At 41.3% G+C, this 21,488-nt stretch overlaps 1 protein-coding gene across 1 annotated transcript in view; it reads left to right on the forward strand.

Moving 5' to 3' along the window:
- The window catches only part of EYA1 (EYA transcriptional coactivator and phosphatase 1), a 274,836-nt gene that overhangs the window by 138,151 nt on the left and 115,197 nt on the right, over positions 1-21,488 (forward strand). The window contains exon 4 of the mRNA XM_006086365.3: positions 14,016-14,093. Within this exon, the coding sequence (XP_006086427.1) occupies positions 14,016-14,093 (78 nt within the window). The remainder of the gene's footprint in view (positions 1-14,015; positions 14,094-21,488) is intronic.

The following is a 21,488-nucleotide window of genomic DNA, read 5'->3' on the forward strand; positions in this document are numbered from 1 at the left end:
ATCCAAAATGCTTATCTATTTTTTCATTGTCCCTATTACTGATAAGAGGAATTTTGCATGGAAAGAATAATTTTTAGCAAGGGAAAGAATATGAACCAAATTGACTGAATTCTTACTATTTATTGAGTGCAATATTCATGTGCTCTACATACCTTATTTTATCCTCAAAGGAAGTTAGGGTAACTTTTGTGCACCTCTTTTTAAAGCATTTAGATGACTAGTCTCTGTTTACACAGCTTATTATCTGAGCTGAGCTGAGATTCAAAGGCACATGAGGCTGATTTCAAAGCCCACACTCTTTACACTATAAAACTTGGCCTCCTCAGTAGCCAAAAAGCTTGGCTCTTACTGAAATACTTTATCTGCCTTAAAACATTCCTTTCCCTTATCTAAGAGTGTGGCCCAGTGAAGGAAATATCTATTTACATGTGTGTTTACATGTATGTGTGTATAGTCTCTAGGTCCTTAAAGGCAGAGACAAACCTCTTCACTGTGTGTCCACACCATCTAGGAGAAGGCTTGGCAGTGATTAAGCAGTCAACAGATATTTGTTGAATGGATGCCCCTTATTACCAAGAATATAATACAGTTGAATAATTACAAGAGCAGAGATTCATCAATTTTACTTACAAAGCATTACCAGCTTTAATAAGCATCTGAAGTCCATTTCCAAATATTTGAACATGATCAGTTCACAGACCAATTCATATAGTAGCCATAGGCTGCCCACGCAGAGAGCATCAGCCATCAGCATTGTTACTGATTTGAACTAGGATTTGTAGTAACTGACCCGCATTTCTCCTGCACTAATAACTGTCAAAGTTAATAGTATTTAGTAATGATGAAGCAACTGCCACATAGTCCAAGAAACAACAGAATGACATAAAGATCAAGCAGTTAGTACACTTAGGTTTAGTATCCATATGCGATGGTAAGCAATGATGATTGGCCCTAAGTAATAAATTATATATTATTTTTATATATTAAATATATATAAGAATATGTATCACACTATACTAGTATATCCATTATTGCGTTGTGAATTCATTCAAGAGATATTCATTGAGTGATTGTCTAGAAATGTACCAAACACCCTCCTGGCAAGGGGAAGTTCACAATCTTCCGTGACTTGCAGGCCTGTGGTTGATGACTGTAATTGGGGCTACGCTCTGCAGAGGAGGAGGGGCACCTAAACAGGACTGAAGTGGCTGAGGGTGGAGGTTGGTTTCTACACACTGATCACACTTGGAGTCTTGAAAGAGAGGGAGGAGGACAATGGGTGCCAAGCCTGGAAGGAAGAGAGAGCAAGAATTATTCCATTGTAGCAAAGACATCCCTAATCCCAGGGACACTGCGCACGTGTGTGTGAGATGAGGGACATGTGCAAAGTGCACAGAGGTGGTGCTAGGAGCCACCCTAACAGATGATAAAGGATCTTTGGTACGCAGTTCAGGAGTTGGGATTCAGTCCTGCAGGAGCTGGGTGACCTGCAGGCTTGTAAGGAGGACAGTGATGTGCATGTGTCTGTGTTGCAGTGATACACTTGGGTGCTATTTTGAAACCGTATTTAAGGGGTGGTGGGTGGTGAGGAGATTCCAGGTGAGAAGTAATGACAGTATTTTAATCTGAAATATATCACCATTTCTTCCAGCGTAAACTTATACCTGATAATTGCCTTCAGAAAAGTAGGGAATGAATAATATTTATAATTTAGGAAAGTAGAATAGTGAGAAGATGGATTTTTTTACTCAGACTAATCTGGGCTAGAAAGTCTCAATCCAGCTGTTTACTGTCCATGTAACTGACATGTGGATTTCATGAGGACACAGAGGAGGGCGTTTCACTTACGGGTTAGTCAGTGTGATGCTGTGTAATTACATGCGTGCTCTGTGCCTCGTTTCCTGGTCTGTGAAAGGAAGGAAATAATAGTCCCCACCTGCAGGGTTGTGAGGATGGGTACATGAGTTGTAAAAGCGCTTAGAACAGTGTGTGACTCGTAGCAAGTTCTTAAAATTCATTGGCTATTTATATCATCTTCATCTCTGATCTCTGAACCTCTGCTTTCTCCCTTGTAAAATTGGCATTGCACTTTAATCACAGGGCGTTACAACAATCTATCTAAAATACCTAAACATATCCACCAGGACTGGCTATTGTAGTGTCTCCATGGGAGGAGAGGATATTTTCTCCTTTGAGATCCCTTCCATCACCAAAGGGCCTTTGCAGGTACTGAGGACTCTGGTGTTCAGTAAGGACTTGCTTAGTCAGCACCCAGTGCAGGTAGAGTTTATGTCTGGGTGCTTCTGCGAGTTGGTAAAGAATGGAAAGAAATGGGAAAAGGGTATGACGTGAGATGTACATTTGGTAGGTTGATTACATTTTAGGCAAGTAAACCATGTTTTCAGATTGATGTTATTGAGGTTCTGAGTTCACATCAGCTCATCTGCTTCCAATCTTGGTCCGCTAGTTTATTTTACCATCTGCTAATTTGCAACATCCACTGATACACTTGGGATATTCTGGGACTTTCCTTTTGCTGTGCCTTTCACTGATTATTCAGATCTCCATCCGAGGAATGATGAAGGATGATAAAATCCTCATCAGAAAACTTTTGACTTTCCAGTGGTTTCATAAAAGGTATGGCAATCAGAGAAATTTGAAAGCAGCCGTGTAACCTTCAGCTAGTTTTTAAAACATCTTTAAGGTGCAGTTTCCTCATCTTTAAAAATGTGACAGTTACCATAGATATATCATAAAATCACCATGAGGAGCAAACCAGTTATCACGTAGAAAGTGCTTACATAATGCCTGGCATATAGTAGGTGCTCAAAAACACATAAACTACTTTAAAAATTCTTTTTAAAAAATATTTTTTATTGATTTTGTACAGAGAGGAAGGGAGAGGGGTAGAGAGTTAGAAACATCGATGAGAGAGAAACATCGATCAGCTGCCTCCTGCACACTCCCTACTGGGGATGTGCCCGCAACCAAGGTACATGCCCTTGACCGGAATCGAACCTGGCACCCTTGAGTCCGCAGGCCGATGCTCTATCCACTGAGCCAAACCGGTTAGGGCTACTTTAAGAATTCTTGCTCTTCCATGATAAAATTCTACTTCACTATTGCCTAGGCCAGAAACTGAGAATGTCCTATTGCTACCTTAGTTCTTAAAATTGGAGCAATCTTTTCATACTGTTGTGGTTTGCTCCCATTATTACAATAACCTAAAAATAGATTGCACTTTGGAATTTAAATGTGGGCATCTGTTAAAAGTCATTCAATGGCACATTTAAGATTTATGTATTTAATTATATATACATTTTACATAAAGGAAAAAAGAACCATAAACAAATATGAACTCTAGTTAATGATATGAAAGCTGAAGTGTTTAGGGGAAGTATATTATGTCTGTAACTCTTTTTGAAATGCATGAAAAATATGATGGTTTTATGAGGAATAGATATGGAAAAGTAAATGGCAGGTTTATAGATGTTCACCACATAATTATTTTAACTTTTCTGTATTTAGGAAATTTTTTATAATAAAATATTGGTGAAAAATTGACCCTAAAATACTTAATGTGTTCTAGAAAGGAAGCATTTATTTAGCTTTTACTGTATGCAAAGAATCTACCAGGTTCTAGTAGATATGCAGAGAAGTATGTGACTCTGTTGCTACATTGAGGAGCTCACAATCTGGTTGGAGGAGAGAAAACTTTTTGAAAATTTGGCAAAAACTGAAAGGTCACAGTATGTCAATGAAATTATGAGATGAGGATTTTCAACCTGTAGCTTAGAGATCCCCAGGAGGTGCAGAGCAAGTACCGAAGACCAGCAGATTAGATTTTTTTGTGCAAACCCTTTTTAGGCTGAGGGAATTAATAGGCCACATATCAATTAAACTTTTCTCACATATGGATGTTCTGTTATGTTTTTGAAAGTACGGATTTTCTTGTCTGGAAATTTGCAGTAGGCTTTTTGTCATTATGCAACTTTCTCAATCAGCAGATTGAGAAAAATAGGCTCTCATTTGGTTCTGAAATATTTTGGTGTTAGAAGAGGGCTTCATTCTTGAGAAGGTTAGCAGCCACTGATCCAAACAAAAGTGCTCTCAGAGTTCAGAAAAAAGAGCTCTTCAGCTCCATGAGGTCTGGCCAGGCTTCAAGAAGGAGATGGAATCTGAGCTGAGTGTTGGGAAATGGGTAGAATTTGAATAGGTTGAGACGAGATGGAATGCATTCTAAATGAAGGAGCAGTGGGAACAAAGGTAGGATAGTTCTGGAGGCTGTGAGGAGACCAGTTATGGCTGAAGAAGGAATTGATAGAGATAAGTTTTGGAAGGATCAGCTGGAGCCAAACTGGGGAGGACCCTGAATAGGAGGCTAAGGAATTTGGATTTCATCCTGGAGCCAGTGGAGAAGCCACGGAATATTTTGAGCAAGGGATTGATATGGTGAAAGTGTTTTAGGTATTAATCTGGCAGCAATTTCAAGGGTAGATTGGACTGGGGGTGAGATGAGCAGCAGCCTGGAGCCTCTTGTAACCTACCCAGATTGTAAGTGCTAGGAGCCTGAGCTAGTGCGGCAAGAATGGTAAGTGGACTTGCAAGAGATATTTCAAAGGAACAGTCATCATTTACCACAAATCATTTCTTTTGCAAAAGAAAAACATCAACTAGTCTAGACCTCTACAACTGGTCAGTGCACAGTGCTACTCCAACATACTGTACTTCCTGTGAATAACAAGTTTTGAAACTGACTAACATTTCTTGTTGACCATGTATACCCTTCAGTTCAAGTTTAGTCTATGTGTGTTGATTTGGTTTTCATAAGGTTGTACCAGATGTACTATTTTGAAGAGCTAATATTTTCCTACCCTCTTTTAAGAGAAAGAGGAAGACTTGAACTTTATAATTTGGGAGAGATAACAATAACATACCAGACTATATATGGAGCCAATCTAAATATGCATGGATGCCTCATTTCCCAAATGGGAACTGACCAAAGAAAAAAACATTGCGTTTATGGATATATAAACTTTTACACCCATATGACTATTTTGTCACTCCAATTAGTACTTCTTAATCCCTTCACCTTTTTCACCCAGCTCCCCATTCTCCCTCCCTTCTGGAAACCATCAGTATGTTCTCTCTATCTATGAGTCTGTTTCTGTTTTCTTTTTGTTTGCTTATTTTGTTCTTTAGATTCCACATGTAAGTGAGAACATATGTTATTTGTCTTTCTCTCTCTGACTTATTTCACTTAGCATATTCTCTATATCTATCTATGTTGTCAGAAATGGTAAGATTTTATTCTTTTTTATGGCCAAGTAGTATTCAAATGTACCACAGCTTTTTTTTATCCACTTGTCTATTGAGGGGCACTAGGGTTGCTTCCATACCTAAGCTATTGTAAATAATGCTGCAGTGAACATAGGGGTGCATACAGTATATTCTTTCAAGTTACTGTTTTGAGTTTCTCAGGATATATACCCAGAAGTAGAACCACTGGGTCAGAAGGCAGTTCCATTTTTAATTTTTCGAGGACCCACCATACTCTTTTCCATAGTGACCGCACCAGTCTGCGTTCCCACCAACAGTGCATGAGGGTTCCATTTTCTCCACAACCTTGCCAGCACTTGTTGTTTGTTGATTTATTGATGATAACCATTCTGACAGGTGGGAGATGCTATCTCATTGTGTTTTTAATTTGCATTTCTCTGATTATTAGTGACATTGAGCATCTACAATTTTTGATTGCCCTACACAACTGTACCCAGGGGTATGAAGGCAGTTGTAAACTGGTTTTTAAAGTCAGTGGTACATTTCACCTTCATTGTTTCCCTAAATGAGTTTCAACTATGTGTTAAACCTTGTGCTATGTTCTGTAGGCATATAAAAAGGTGATGTTCCTCCCATGAAGAAATTTATAATATATGAAGATGGATAAGATTATGTGTGGGGAGCCAGCACGGCCATGGCATACTCAGCCCCAGGGCACCTTATGTGCCACGCCAGCTCAGCCAAGGGTGATCCTGAGTGGGGGGGGTGAAAGGATTGAGAAAAGACAGACAAGAGTATAATAGCTGGGTCTCGGTGGGACGCTGTCTCCCTGATGAGACAACAACAAGCACCCACAAGCCGTGTCTTTATTTTATAGCAGATGTCACGAGGCAAAGTAGGGGCGTGATCAAGTTGTTTACAGCATTCTCGTGAGTTTCAACCTCACTCAACTACATGCACCTGAACTCTATCACAAGGCACGTGGGGCTACGTGTTTGGACCATAGGTTCAAGCTTACAACCACAGCCATTGGCTATAATTGTGCTGGGAGGACCCTGCCCTCCAGCTGGGACTTGCACGTGGCAATGAGGGGACCCTGTCCTTTTATTAGTCCGAGGCTTGAACCTGGCCAAAACACCGTAACCGCGCCCCACAATTATGAATTGTAAAACAAGGTAGAACAGGATATATGTCCTAAAGGAGATATATACTCAGATTTAGCAGCTCAAGGAAAAGGAAGTTAACCCCTGAGTAGTAGATCAGGCAGAACTTAACTAAGCAGGTGGGACTTTGGTTGAACCTTGAAGGACCTGTAGAATTTAGTCAGTCAAATGGAAATTTTATAGAACATTTCGTGCCAGAGAGAAAGGTACCAGCAATCCTGTGGATTTGGAGAAGCGTTAAGCATCTTGGTAGGCCAGTTCGCTTTATATGTTGACTCTGTATACAGACATGTGGGTCTGTAAAATGGGGATATAAAGCAAAAAAAAAAAGATTGGTGTTAAAAACATGATGAAGGTATGGTTACAGTTCAGGAGCAAATAGAGAGCCTATTGACAACCTCTGAGCCATGAGTAACTCACTCAAGTCTCGGCTGTGGAAGAGAAGAGTCTCTGCTTAAAGCAGAGAGAGCAGTGGCTGAAAGGTAAATTTGCCAGCTCTAAAAGAGAAGAGGTATAAGGTAATTAAGATAGTGGCTGTAAATTTAGAAGATTGTTGTGAAAGATTAGGGTGGTAGAAACTATAGACTTGGCAATAGGGTATGAAGAAAGAGGAGCCATATCAGGCCAGCGTGGCTCAATTGGTTGAGTGCCATCCTGTGCACTGAAAGGTTGCTGGTTTGCTTCCAAGTCAGGGCACATACCCAGGTTGTAGGTTCAATCCCTAGTCGGGGCACGTAAAGAAGGCAACAATCAATGTTTCTGTTGCACACTGATGTTTCTCTCTCCCCTCCTTCACTCCTCCCCGCTCTGCCTCCCTTCTTCCCTCACCCTTCCTCTCTGTAAGCATGTCCTCAGGTGAGGATTAAAAAAAGAAAGGGGAAAAAAATGAGGAGCCAAGATAACTCGGGAGTGAAAAGAAAACTTTCAATCTAGGTGACATGGCCATTTCAGAGGGAGACGATGACGGTTTATGTTGGGGCAGGTTGAGTTTGACCCTGGTCCAGGCAAGGGCATCACATCACTGGGATGTGGGGATTGGTCCTCATGAACAAGGTGTGCCTGTGGATAGAGATTTGGGAGTCAGCTACATGAAGGTGATTTTTTTAAAAATTTGTAGCCAGGAAAGAAATGATTGTGAGAGAAAATTCAAACAGATAAGAGGGAGGTCGAATTATAGAAGCATAGAGAAAGGAAGAAAATGCAGAGAAATAGACATATATAAGGAAAAAGAGAAATATTGCTGTATTATATTGATTAACAGTGATAAAATTGTCAGAGAAAGGCCCATTACAGGAGAATTAAGGAAAATCAGGACTGAGAAAAGTTTCAATTGGGGAATTGGAAAAGTCCTTTGAGTAAACTAGTAGCTACAAAGGGATGAGGCAAAGGGTTAAAGAGTAAGTAGATAAAAATTTGAAACATATTTTCAGGAAACTTGATGATGAAAGAAGGGAGAGAAGTATCATGGTGGAGAGAAGATTTTTAAAAGTTAGAGGAGACCTGTCTGTTTCTGTAGGTAGAAGGGAAGTAGCCTCTAGATATGGGATGATCAACGATGTTGAGAGACCAAATAACAAATGAGTATTGTTGCAAAGAGGTGTGGAAATGGCAGCAAGAATAAAGGTGTAAAGGTTAACCCTGCTAAAGGAAAAGTAACCTTCACCGAGATTAACCAGTGGGAAAAGGAGAATTGTTGTAAGAGGATAATTGAAAATTTAACGAAGCTCCAACCTTCTTTATAAAATAATTGGTGCCCTGGCCAGTTGCTCAGTGGTTAGCATGTCAGCCCATGGACCGTAGGGTCTGGGATTTGATTCCCAGTCAAGGGCACATACCTTGGTTATGGGTTTGAGCCACAGCCCCTGTCAGGGCAAGTACCAGGGGCAACTAGTCGATGTGTCCCTCTCATATCAATGTCTTTCTCTCTCTCTCTCAATACACACACATACCCCTTTTCCCTCCCTTCCACTGTCTGAAAATCAATGGGGGAAAAAATCCTTTGGTGAGGATTTAAAAAAAAAAGTTGGTGATGGCATAAAGCTTTGGTTCAGGGACTTGAGGAAAGTGGAAACTGCTCAGTGGAAACTGTTAGAGGCACAAGAAATGGAGAAGGAGGATTGTCAAGCAACAGGATGACTCAAAAGAATACAGAAGCATGGATTTTAATCCAGTTGTCAGTGGGCAAATTTGGCCTCTTCTCCCAGGCTCAACCACCCGGAACAGCACCAGAGGAGTGAGCAGCGAGAGGCTGCCAGTCCTGGGATGAGAGCTTGGCAACCAGTTGCTCGGAAAAGTGAGTCAACACAGGACCCAAGGGTGGAGCGCTGGGTTCCAGGCTACGCTAGTGCAGCTGGTGGAGGGATAGATCAGGGTTTGGAAAGACAGGATGTTCTGATGAGAAGTCTGACCGAAGCGAGCAAATGAAAAAGGTAAAAGGCGACATTTCTTGGCAGGGATGCAGTTCTAGACAGTGGTGTTACTGAACCTTTAAATAACCAGCGTGGAATGAAGGTACATTTTATTGAGACAGGAGAGATGAAGGGATCATGAGGAATAGTAGAGGGATGGTGATGTGGGTTTTTGAAGCCCTTATGCAGCACAGTGGGCAGCAAAATAGGAAGCCCAAGCATGTGCCCCAAAAGACAAACTGTGCTGTTAGAGTTTGAAGAAAATTAAGAAAGGAGCTTAATACTGTTGGGGACCTACTGCTCACCCTGGCTCGTGCGATCCTGGGTGAATTTGTAACAACGAGTCTGGCTCCCGATTCGGCAGGCAGAGCTGCCCTTTGGGGGTGAACTGGTTTAACGGTCCTTCTAATCCATGGTGAGAAATAACCAATCACATGAATGATACTTGATCCTCTGACCAGCCTATCATCTTCCTGAAGATTATGCATATGACTACAACAAAGTATAACCAGAAGTTGCTTCTTGAGCAGAGGCCTAGTGAGATGGGTTAGTTGATGATCTTTGCAGCTATTGTCACCTGCTCCAATGGTCTGATCTCATTTAAGTTTATGGTGAAGGAAGACAGTTATGTTTTTGTTATTGTTGTTGTTAATTCTCACCCAGAGATATTTTTTCCATTAATTTTTAGAAAGAGTGGAAAGGAGGGGGAGAGACAGAGAAAAACATCAATGTGAGAGAGAGACATCCATTGGTTGCCTCCTGCACACACCCTGACTGGGGCCAGGGATTGAGACTGCAAGCGAGGTAAGTGCCCTTGACTGGAATCAAACCTGAGATCCTGCAGTCTTTGGGCCAATGCTCTAACCACTGAGTGAACTGGCTAGGGCAGGTGTCTTTTTTTCATGGACCAGTTACAGTATACTTACCTTTAGCAGTGCCGAAGAGAGATGCCTACATTTTCTCCTGGAATACTTACAATTCCCTGCTAGCCTGTTTCTTCAGAAAGAATATGTACTGATTGTAATGCAAAGGTATAAGTTTTCTCAATCGTGATTTAGTCCTGCCTTCTTAAGTGACATCCAGGTTACCTGGATTTGAATTTGGCTCTCCTGAGGCCGTGGCCTCATGGTTGATGTTAGACAAGTCACTTAACCTTAGATTCTTCTAATTTGCTTTTAAAACGTAAGCTTACCTTTAATGTGAATATTTTAATAGATTTTGCCTCATAAGAAACACTTTGATTTCTCTAATTAAAGACACTATCATGATAGAGTGACTATGAAAGCAGGGCCTCTGGACCACGTTCATTGCTAAATATTTTATAAGCATTTAACATCTTTATGAGTGTATTTACCCACATAGAGAGAAGGAAGCTCAGGCATGTAGAAGTTGAATAACTTTTCCAGGTTTACACTGTTAATAGCAAAGCTAGATTGAAATTCAGATGATAATTCCAAAGCGGATGCTTTAACGTTCTCATTTGGTATTTTTCCCCTGGGACTTACTCCCCCGGAGAAGGCATTCAGTGCAGCAGAAATAGAATACCTCTACTCCTAAAGACGGTGATAAACACAGATTCGGAAGGCTTCTGCTTCAGACCAGCTACTTTACATAAATTTTTATGGCTTATGCATGCCTGTAATGTCAGTATCATTAAAAATTTTTTATTCATGAGATAATTAAGGTTGAAGAGATCAAATAACTTTCATAAAGTCTTACAAGAAAGTAACTGGATTCTCTGAGTCCAAAACCAAAGCCTAACGGCATCGGTAGATGGAAGTCTTGGTACCTCTGGGGAGTCCCGTTTTACAGTACAGCTCAGGCCTGGAGTGCATGGCCGAGCAAAGGAGGTGGGGGGGATCAGGGATATTAAACGGACAAAGGAGAATTCTGAAACATCAGGTGGAAACTTGGGGTGGTAGAAAAAATAGACTCTTGAGTGGGGGTAACAGAGATGTTAAAAATACCCTTTTCTAATAAACTAAAGGCATGTAATGGAGAGAAAAGAGTCCTATAGTTATTTAGAGAACAGATTGTGCGTGGATTTTTTCTCCTTTTCAGATAGGTGGCTTAGATGGGAAAATTGTTCACAGATGTGACAGTAGCTCAACTCTCTAAGACCAAAAAAATTCAGCATGTGGTGTTTTTAAATTCAAAGCCTTGGAGTGGTGCTCTGTCCACAGCATGTTGGTACCCGCGGTGGTGCAAGCTAGGGGGATGGGAACGTTTTGGTGGCCCGGATTACTCTTGTATTTTTAACTTTCTGGTGGGTGGGTGCTTGGCAGCAACAAAGGCAGAAGTGGTCTCGATTCCTTTGGCTTTTACTCAGAAACTATTTACCATCACAATAAATCGCCAGTCTCCTTAGCATCAGGTCTCTGGTGAACAGGTGTCCTATTACAGCACCTGATAGCATCACCACTACCCGCATAGTTACCTTATGTACATCCTCTTCTCTTCAATAGTGAGCCTTTTAACACTGGATTCATTAGGAAAGGGAGTCTTTATTCCATCGTGTATATAGAGGGGCATATTTGAACAATGGCAAAAGGCAGTGGACTTGGGGCCTAAGAGAAAAAGGATCCTCTTCCTTTGCTTCCTATCCTTTTGGCCTGTTCTGAATGGATTTCAAGTATAACTGAAGATGTCTCTTGGGAGTGAAAGCACATTTGATTAAGCCAGTCATATGGAGCAGAGCCGGGGTAGGTTTTAGGGGACAGGAGCAGAAGTTTTGGTGTAGTCCGGCTTTCACAGAGTAATTTTATGGTTCAGTTGACAGAATCATAGACCGGAGTTTTAGCAAAGACTTAGAAGTCATCTGGGCAAACATCCGCACCATGAACAATTTATTCTTCCCCATCTTCCCAGGCAGCTCAGCATCTACTTGAGATCTGCTAGCCAGGACGTTGGCTGGGAGCATGAACGTGCTAGCACAGCGAGGAGTGCCCTGTGGGCTCTGGGGCGGGAGGAGTGTGCAATTAGAGACTTTAGATCTGTTTGGAGTAAACAGAGTTGGTTATGATTATGCTTCATAAAGACAGTGGCATGACACCTCAGTCATCTTGCTCTGTTATAGAGCAGCTCTAATTATTATTGGGAAGTGCTACTTTTTTGCCATTTCTTCAAGCCTTGGAACCAAAAATGTCCAAAATTAAATCCCATTTCTGCGCCCTCCTGACTTTGGGCAAATTCCCAACCTTCTGGTTTTAAGTTTTTGCATGTGAAAAAAGAAGGCAGTATCTAACAAGGGAGTCTGTGAGTTGTGCTCTGGGACATCCTTGTAGAATCTGACACATAGTAGGCATTTTACATGATTGTACCCTGTAGGCCTAATTCTCCTTTTTTAGCTAGGCATGTGGTAAGTGATTTCGAGCTAGAATTCCAATGGTCACCTGTCCAGGACAGAGTAAAACAGCTCTTGCTTTATATGTACATTGTGGGAGTTTATTACATATAACTCATTGTATGAGTTCTTTTCGAGGAAGGTAACCCAGGATGTGGGCTACTGAGCAGGAAACGTAGGGACTCTGCACCAGCAGAGGCCGATCTGCTTTCCTGAATCTATGGCCACATGATGCTTGCAAAGAGCAAGATCATTAGGTTGCCTGGAGGCGTGAAGAAAGAAGGGAAATACAGGCTTATGTCAGAATTTATTAGCATCAACTAAGACTTCTAACCCCCAACAAGTGGTGGAAAAGTGAAAACTTCAGTTACACGATTGTTTGGTCTGCATTAAAACAAGCAGTTGGAGTGATTCCTATTAGTCTCACTGGTTTTATTTTTCAACTTTGTTTAGAAACAGTCTAAATAATTAAATTTTTTGAAAGTGACTTTCTGCTGCAACTATTTATAATGCCTATTTTTAAACTACTCAGTATGCATTAGCAAACATTTCAAAGGCCCTGAGGGTTACGGGGTCAGAATGAGGCCTTTGCCTGATATTCATAAGAGATTGACAATGTTGGGAGAAGGAAAAGCTACATTTTCTCCATCATCCTTTCCCAGAATGTGTTTACTTTGTGACAAAAGCCTCCCCTGATATTCTTGTTAGGACTTTCATTTTGGGAAGCACATTATTAATTTTTAGGTAGTCCCTAAATAATTATTGTACTCTTTCTGAAAACCTGTTAATGGGGACGAATAACTTCCATAAAGTAGGCTAGGCAAATTCTGACATAGCATTTCACTAGGGAAGGTACTAATGCTATTTCCTCATTCTAAAATAACCTGAACATAGGAAAATGGCTAATATTCTGCAGTAGTCTGGCCATTTGTTTGATAGGGGTGCAGTAACACCATCACTGTCTCAGTAGAGTGGTTGCTTAGAGAACCTGTGACATAAATCTAAAGGTTTTTATTTTACACCCCAAGGAGCTTTACCAAAGGTCATCTATGTTTTCCACAAACTGACAGCTATTGGTATTATTTTGACATGGAAAGCATTTCTGCTTCATTTACATTTAGTGTGGTTTTTTAAAAATATTAAATGTACCTTAGATACTGACGAATCGGCTGTGAGTTATGGCTGGATGGTAATAATAATATTCCGTTAAGTTGAGCGCTCTGTTTTCTAGCCCTGGTGGATAACTGAGAGAGCGTGTGTGTGTGTACTTGTGCACACAGGAACCGGTCCTTGAGCACCTTAACAACCTGCTGCCAGTAGTTCCCACATCTTCAAGTCTCTTTAGCCTATCATTGTGACTCCGTTTGGCCACATGGCTACAAACCCATTGTAATTTCACATTCACATTATGTCAATTTCGAGATAAGCTATTTATTAAAAAGCAGTTCACAAGGGGAGAAAAAAAAGGAGACATATATAATACTCTTTGTAATACTTTAAGCAATAAAACAAAAAAATAAAAATAAAGCACTTCAGTAAATATGTAAGGGACAAATGAATTTAACTGCTTTTAGTTTAAAGCATTTCTATTAAAGGGTAACTTGTCGCAATAGATTGTTTTCTTAGGGAGAAAATAACATTCGAATGTTTGTTTTTAAAGAAGATTCTAGTAGGAATATTAATCTGAATTATATTGAAATGCAAAAAGACTGAATTTGAAAATAATTTGCTATGTAACTATTTTGAATGTTGTATCTCTTCTGTAGTATCTTCACAGATAATATGAATCAGACATATGACACATGTTGTTTATTTTTGTAGTTAAAACAGAGCCAATGAGCAGCAGTGAAATAGTTTCAACAACAGCAGACGGGTCTTTAGACAATTTCTCAGGTTCAGGTAAGGAATAAGTATTAGATTCTTACGTTAATTCAAGACATTATTTTTCCCAGTTTATTTATCTATACAAGTATGTATATGCATGTGTGTATATGTATGGTAAGGTATATATCTGTATATATATCATATAAATAATACAACTTTTCTCAGAGTGACATATTGGCAGTTCTGATATTTTTATGTAGTATAATAAAGTGTTTGCGGGAAATGTTGGTATCCTACAACGGAGATAAAATCAAAATGGGTGTTTTCTTTCTTCTGTAAATTATCTTTATTATGTTCGTGGCTCCTTCCCTTTTTGTCTCATTTTTGTAATTTTTCCAATCATGCAGATGTCAGTAGGTGAAAGTCAGCTTCTGATACCCCCTAAGCAGACTTATGAGCCTTCCTTCTAAGCAATTGCATGGTAAATTATAGACCTAAGTTAGACAGATTTGTAAAGCAGCTTGAAAACCTCAAGCTAGTTTTTATTTTTTTAATATATTTTTATTGATTTAGAGAGGAAGGGAGAGGGATTGAAACATCAGTGATGAGAGAGAATCATTGATCGGCTGCCTCCTGCACACCCCCTACTGGGGATCGAGCCCGCAACCCAGGCATGTGCCCTTGGCCGGAATCAAACCCAGGACCCTTCAGTCCGCAGGCCGACACTCTATCCACTGAGCCAAACCGACTCGGGCCTCAAGTTAGTTTTTAGTCTCTTTCACATCTGTGATAGTGAAATTGCTGATAAGGAAGTGATTGTGATAATTAAACAACTGTGAGGATGTGATTATAAATTTGCCAAATTGCCCAACTTGAACTATTTCAATGAAAAATTATTTCTATCAGAAGTAATTCTTAAATGTTTAACCATTTTCATATTGCCTGCTGTATGAGAGGTTATTAAACCACTCAATAGTAAATGCTTTACTTTCATAAATTTGTGATTGATTTAATCTAGGTCGCAGGATCATTTATTTAATACACACCACAATTCAAAGGAATTATATATAGATATAAAATAAAATGCAAATGCATAACTTTTATACTAACGATACCAGTACCCATTAGTTCTTCTGTAAAACACTCACTAGGATTTGGCTTATGCCAGGCAATGTGCTTTGTGCTATTATGGATTCAAAGATGTATGGGAATGGTCCCAGCTTGGGGCTTAAGGGGCTGAATCAATGACCAGGCCATCACAGTAGAGTTTGATAGTGGCAGAGGGAAGCCTCAGACTCCAAAGAACACCCAGGAAGAGCCCAGCAGAGACTGAGTGGGGTGGGGTGGTCAGGGAAGGCTTCTTGGAGGAGATGCTTGCACTCAGCCTTAAAAATAGAGTAGGGCCCTGGCCGGTTTGGCTCAGTGGATAGAGCGTTGGCCTGCGGACTGAAGGGTCCCAGGTTCGATTCTGGTCAAGAGCATGTGCCTTGGTTGCGGGTGCATCCCCAGTGGTGGGTGTGCAGGAGGCAGCTGATGGATGTTTCTCTCTCGTCGATGTTTCTGGCTCTCTGTCCCTCTCCCTTCCTCTCTGTAAAAAAAAAAAATAGAGTAGGAATATAGGGGGTCGGCCCTGCGCCCGTCTTCTGTGAAGGAAGGAGACAGCCCCCACTCCCACTTCATATGAAGGAAAGGGTCAGCCTCAACCCCCACTCTAGGAAGGAAGAGGTCAGGGTGGTGGCATGGAGACTTTCTGAGCTGGTTTAAAAAAAGAAAGAAAAATAAAGGTAGGAACAAAGCACACGTGGACCTGGGGCATTCAGTGGGAGGAGACCAGGGTGCAGAGGCGCGGGCTGTGGAGCGAGTGCTAATAGTTCAGCATCCTTGGGTGTTCCGTGTGAGCCAGCAGTGGGGGCATGCTGCAGAGGGCGCAGGGCTAGAGTCCTGCATGGTGTTTGTGTTTTGTGCTGAGTGCAGTGGGAGGCATCAGAGGAAGGGGTTGTATGATCATGGTCACATATAGAATCATGGCTGCAGCTGGATGGAGGGGAGCATAGTTAACTGAAGTGGAGACACTGGTTTTATGTATATGTATTTGCATTGATTTGGGCAAGAAATACTGGAGACCTGAGGTCAGGTGCTGGCAGTGGGTGTGGGAAGGTGACAGGTTAAGAAGTATTATGAAATAGAATTTGTGGTCATCGTGACCAGTGAGCATGGGGGATGTGGGATGGGTGAGGCAGAGAGAGAAGTTCAGAGTGAGGGAGGTAAGAGGAGAAGACTGAGAAAGAAGGGTGGAGGCTTCAGTTTGGGGTGTGTTGTGAGGTAACATCCACCTGAAGAAGTGGGAGCTCAAGAAAGATCTGGAAAGGAAATTCTGAAAGTGTACAGCGTTTACAGGGTTGAACCCAGGATAAGCCTATATATGAGATGGACAGGGGATTGAATGAAAACACAGGTGACTGGAGAAGAAGGAAGAGTGTTGAACCTGAGCGAAGGTGGGGAAGAATTTCAGGAAAGCACTGTCCATAGGATAGATTCATATACAGTGATTAAAAATAGTTTCTTAAAAAACTTAATGGTGAGAAAATGTTACTATATTAAGTGAAAAAGCAGATTACAAGTAGTGTAGTCCGTATAGTCACAGTTTTATTTCTTTTTTAAAAGGGCATTTATATGTATGTGTCTGTATATGTTCCTGTGTTTATGTATATAAAAATTAATGATGGCGCTCCCTGGATGGTGGAGTAGAATTTGAATTTTGTTTTTTTTGTGTGTGTTTTTCAAAAAAAATTTTCCCAGTGCATATGTATAATACACATACTTTTTAAAAGCAATGATTTTAAAGTTGAAAATCACATACTGTAAATGGATAAGTTTTTGAAAGTATGGGTAATAGTATTGCATCATTTTTCCTGTTGTTGATAATGGTATTGTGGTAAAGGAATTTCTTTTTAAGAAAGATACACTGAAGTGTTATTAAAAGGACAGCAGACTGCAGCTCTAAAAATGTGAAATACACATTGTATACATATACACCTATAAAAAAAGAGAATAGGAGATAAAGCTAATCTAATAAAATGTTAGCATTTGGGGAATTTGGGTGAAGGGTATTGGAAGGATTTTTCCTTTTCTTCCAACTTTTCTGCAAGTGTCAAATTATGTCAAATTGAAAAATTGAACAATGAGAAGCATCAGTGGAGTGAGTCTGTAGCAGTTTCCATGGATGGATGGATGGACTTCCGTTCCCCTTGTGCCCACGGCCCAGAGGCCCCATTTCTGTGTCTCTAACATAGTTCCTGACAGACAGTATGTGCTCATAAAGTATATTGAATGGATGGATGGTTTAAGGAATAAGAAGGGAAAGTGGACACAGAAGAGAAAAATGTCTTTCAAGTGCACATGGTAAAGGAGGAGGAGAGAAGGTAGTCATTGGAAAGAGGGCTACAGGGTTGAGGATGGCATTGAGAAGTTCAGGAGGCGTTTGCTGCCCCAAAAAACTTTCCAGAGGTAGAGGAGGGTCAAGATATAGGCAAAACGGGGATAATTGGTGGTGGAAGGAAGTCCTTGGTGGGACTACCATGGCTGAAATCCCAACAGAAGTGAATCAGCCTAGAAAAGGAATAACTGTTCCACGGAAATATCAGGAAAGACGAATGGAGAGTAATGCAGGTGAGTTTGAAGTGGAGGAGGGGGCACTACATTGAGGGAACTCCTGCCTGATTTCTCTGCTCTAACTCTCTAATGGCTCCCGTTCATCTCTAAAAGCCGAGTTCTTGCAATAGCCTACATGCCCCATCAGACCTGACTGCCTGCCTCCCTTGCTCCGTGCTATTCCCCCAACATGCCAGTGGGTATGGGAAGGTGACAGATGTGTTTCCAATCAGGACCTTTGCAGTGGCAGCCCTCCTGGCGGGACTGCCACCTTTAAGTCTGGGCTCAGATCTCACCTTCTAAATGAGCCCATCCTGACCACCCTGGTCCATGTTGGAAAGCTCTCACTACGGACTTGCAGTCTTTCTAACACGCTGAGCCTCCTCCACCACACACCCCCCATAACACTTAGACTGTTTGCCAACTATATCATTTACCCATGTATTAGGTTTATGTTGGTCTCTCCCCCCGCCCCCCAACAAAATGTAAGCTTATGGGGGCAGGGACTTTGTCGTGTTTCATTCATTTGTATCCCCAACACCTGAAATAATACCTGGCACTCATATGTTTGCTGGGTGAAATAATGAATACTTGAATGAATGAGTGAGTGAATGAATGAATGAATGAATGAAGGCTCCTACTTTTTCCTCTGACTCAAAATGAGAGTAAGTAATAGGCTCGTGAGCTTGAAGAGATGGGGATGATTGAAATAAATGCTGTGAGATTGGAGAAGCACAGGCTGCTTGGGAACATAGAGGAGGATTGACAGTAGAGTCAAAGGCCCAAAGATGGAACTAATGAGTGGACCCTTTATGGCAGAGCGGTTTTTCTTTAGGAGGCTTAGCTGCCCAGAAAAGACATTATCTTGATCCAAGATTGAGGATTTTCCAGGTAGGGCACGAAGAGAAGAGGATTAAAATGACCAGTAAAAGAGAGGTTTAAGCCAGCACCGGTTTGGCTCGGTGGATAGAGCTTCGGCCTGCAGACTGAAGGGTCCCGGATTCGGTTCCGGTCAAAGGCACGGCACACTCCCTGGTTGGGGTATGTGCTGGGGGCAACAGATCAATGTTTCTTTCTCTCCTCCCTTCTCTTAAAAAAAATCAGTAAAACCATATATTTTAAAAATAATAATTGTTTATGAATCCAGGAGAGATAGAAAGAATGAAAAGGTAGGGACAATAAGTTGCAAGAAGATTAAGGACATCAGGGGTCCTGCATCTCTTGATGAGGTTGGAGAACAGGTAACATGGGAACAAAACAATGAAAATTCTGGAAAGAGAGGGTGTTCCTTCCTTAGTCTCAAAACCAGTGAGGGTTCTACCACATGCTTCTGCAGCTGGTTCTCTGTGCTTCCCTTCCTCAGCCTTTGTCGCTACTTTTAGAATTAGTTTTCGTGGTCCTTCCTCCTCCTAAACTATAGCCTGTGAGAACAGGGGTTCTATTTGTCCTTTCACACTTACAGTCCCAGAGGCCCGCATGGAGTCAAGCACATGCACGACGGTCAGTAAATGTCTCTTAAGTAAACACCTGATTGGGTCATTGCTGTTGTGGAATGGAGAAAAAGGTCCAGGATGCGGTATTGTGCTTGATGGTTGACATAGAAGGCTAGAGTTGAGGGTTAGATAGAATGAGGAAAGGGTTGGATGCATAACCCAAGATAATGTTGGGTCTTGTCGGGACACAGTCAAAACACTACATTTTTGATCAACGCAAGGCAGTGTGTAGGAGATGGGTCACCATGGGAATGTTGTCACAAATCTCAGGGAAGGGAGGGTTTTATGGGTGAGCAGAAAAGCAATGGTTTGGAGGAAGAAGCAGTGAGGATACATTATCAGGCCTTTGTGGTATCTGGAATCTGAGAGAAGGAGCAGCCTCTGCTTGGAAAAGATGTGCAGGAAAAGCATGGGCTTAGCTGGAGGCGGAGGGAGAGTTCGATGAGAAGACTGAAGAAGCTGCAGAGCATCTCGTTCTCCACAGATTGATTCTCTGATGGACACAGAGGGAAGGATCAGGTGAGCGAGGGGATTGGATCAAGGCATAGGAAGCTTGGAGCACCATGGGCATGGACATTCTTTTCACATCCTTTACCTTTCTTTTCTTTCTTTCTCTTTTTTCTTCTCTTCTATCTTCCCTCTCCCCTCCCTTTCTTCTTTCCTTCCTTCCTTCCTTGAGTAAAGATGCAAAAATCATGGCATGCTGGAGTGGCTGTGAGCAGGACTTAGGGTTTATAAGAGAAAGAAGAGGCTGTTGAAAGCATTCTCTAAGCATTTAACGCCAAGATGGCCTTTGCCTCTGCGATCACCACTCTTTATTTCCTCCTTCATGATGGCTTAAAAATTTACATCCTGACTATGGCGGGTGTCTTGAGGAAAAAAACTAGGATAAAGAAGAAATAGAGCCACTCTGACATTGGTAGTAGCTATCTCTACGCCTGACCTTCAGGGAACCCTAGCATCTTAAAGCGTTAAAGAGGCAGGAGGCTCACTCTTCCAGAAAAATCACCAGATATCCTGGTGTGAGGAACTGGGGGAGAGGATTGGTTTTCCAAGGCACGTAGCTGAATTAAAAATTGCAGGGTTGTTTATTAAGTTTTTAAAATATAGTGATGTTCTGGTCATTTACTATTTACGAATGAAAAGCAGTATTTTAATGATTTAAATGTTAAGAACAATTGGGGTTGAAAATAATGTATTTTTAAGGGATTGCAAAATGCCTTGCCTGCTGCTTCAGCCATTTCCATAAAGCCTAAATGTGTTATTAATTTGTTAAAGAAAATGCCAGCCAATGATATTACTCATACAAAGTTGACTTCTGGTGGTATTGGAACCTGGAAATAGAAACAGAAATGCTTTTAGAGGGGAAAAAAGTCACCGTGTGTGGCAAATATGTTTTTATTTTAATTTAAAAAATGTTTGTGAAAAGATATAACTTTTGGGGTTTGATTCCTCCATTCAATAATTACGTATTGAGCACCTACTATATGTCAGGTTATGTTCCAGACAGTGGAATAGAGCAGTGAAAAAGTAGACAAGGTCCCTGCCCTCAGGGAGCTTCCATTCTTGTGGGAGAGACAGACAGTAAATAGGAAAGTGATAGTGTAGGAACATAATGAAAAGTGCTATGAAGAAAACAACAGCAGATCAAAGAATACAGTGAAGAACAGATGGAGGTCTCATAGGGAAGGGAGAGGGCATCTGAGCGGAGATCTTAGTGACATGAAGGAATTAGTTTGGGTCAATCTAAATGTTAATAGGAGGGTAACAGGGCTGGGAGATGGAGAGGTGGGCATTGTGGTTGTCACATGATCTAATTTATGTTTTTAAGAGATCACTGTTTATTGTATGGAAAATGCTCTATGGGACAAGAGTGGGCAGAGGGTAATGGAAGCAGGGATGTTAGCCTCTCCTTGGTCAGAAGAAAGAGGGCTGTGTTAGGCCACATCATTCGTAGAAGAGCCACCAAGTCAAGATTAAATGTGCCAGGATTCTGTTAGGGAAAAGGAGTGGAGGAGAGAGGGGAGGCAGGGGAGGCAGGGGGAGTGTCCATGTCCTGCCTGCCATTCTCTGGTGGCTACAGTGTTGGCGATTTTGACAGTGGTAGTCAATAGGAAGAGAGAAGTTGCCAGATTTAGAAGATATTTTGAAGGCAGAGCTGACTTAATTTATAAAGAAAAAGGGTATGGGGGAAAGAGAAGAATCAAAACATACTTTTAGGCTTTGGGTGTGATTGTCTGGCTGAGTAATGAGATGGGAGCTATGAACTGAGAACTTGCTAATTTTGAAATTTCTATTGACCTCTTCAGTGGATTCTCAAACTTGT

Source organism: Myotis lucifugus, unplaced genomic scaffold (genome assembly GCF_000147115.1).
Source record: "Myotis lucifugus unplaced genomic scaffold, Myoluc2.0 scaffold_27, whole genome shotgun sequence".
NCBI lineage: Eukaryota > Metazoa > Chordata > Mammalia > Chiroptera > Vespertilionidae > Myotis > Myotis lucifugus.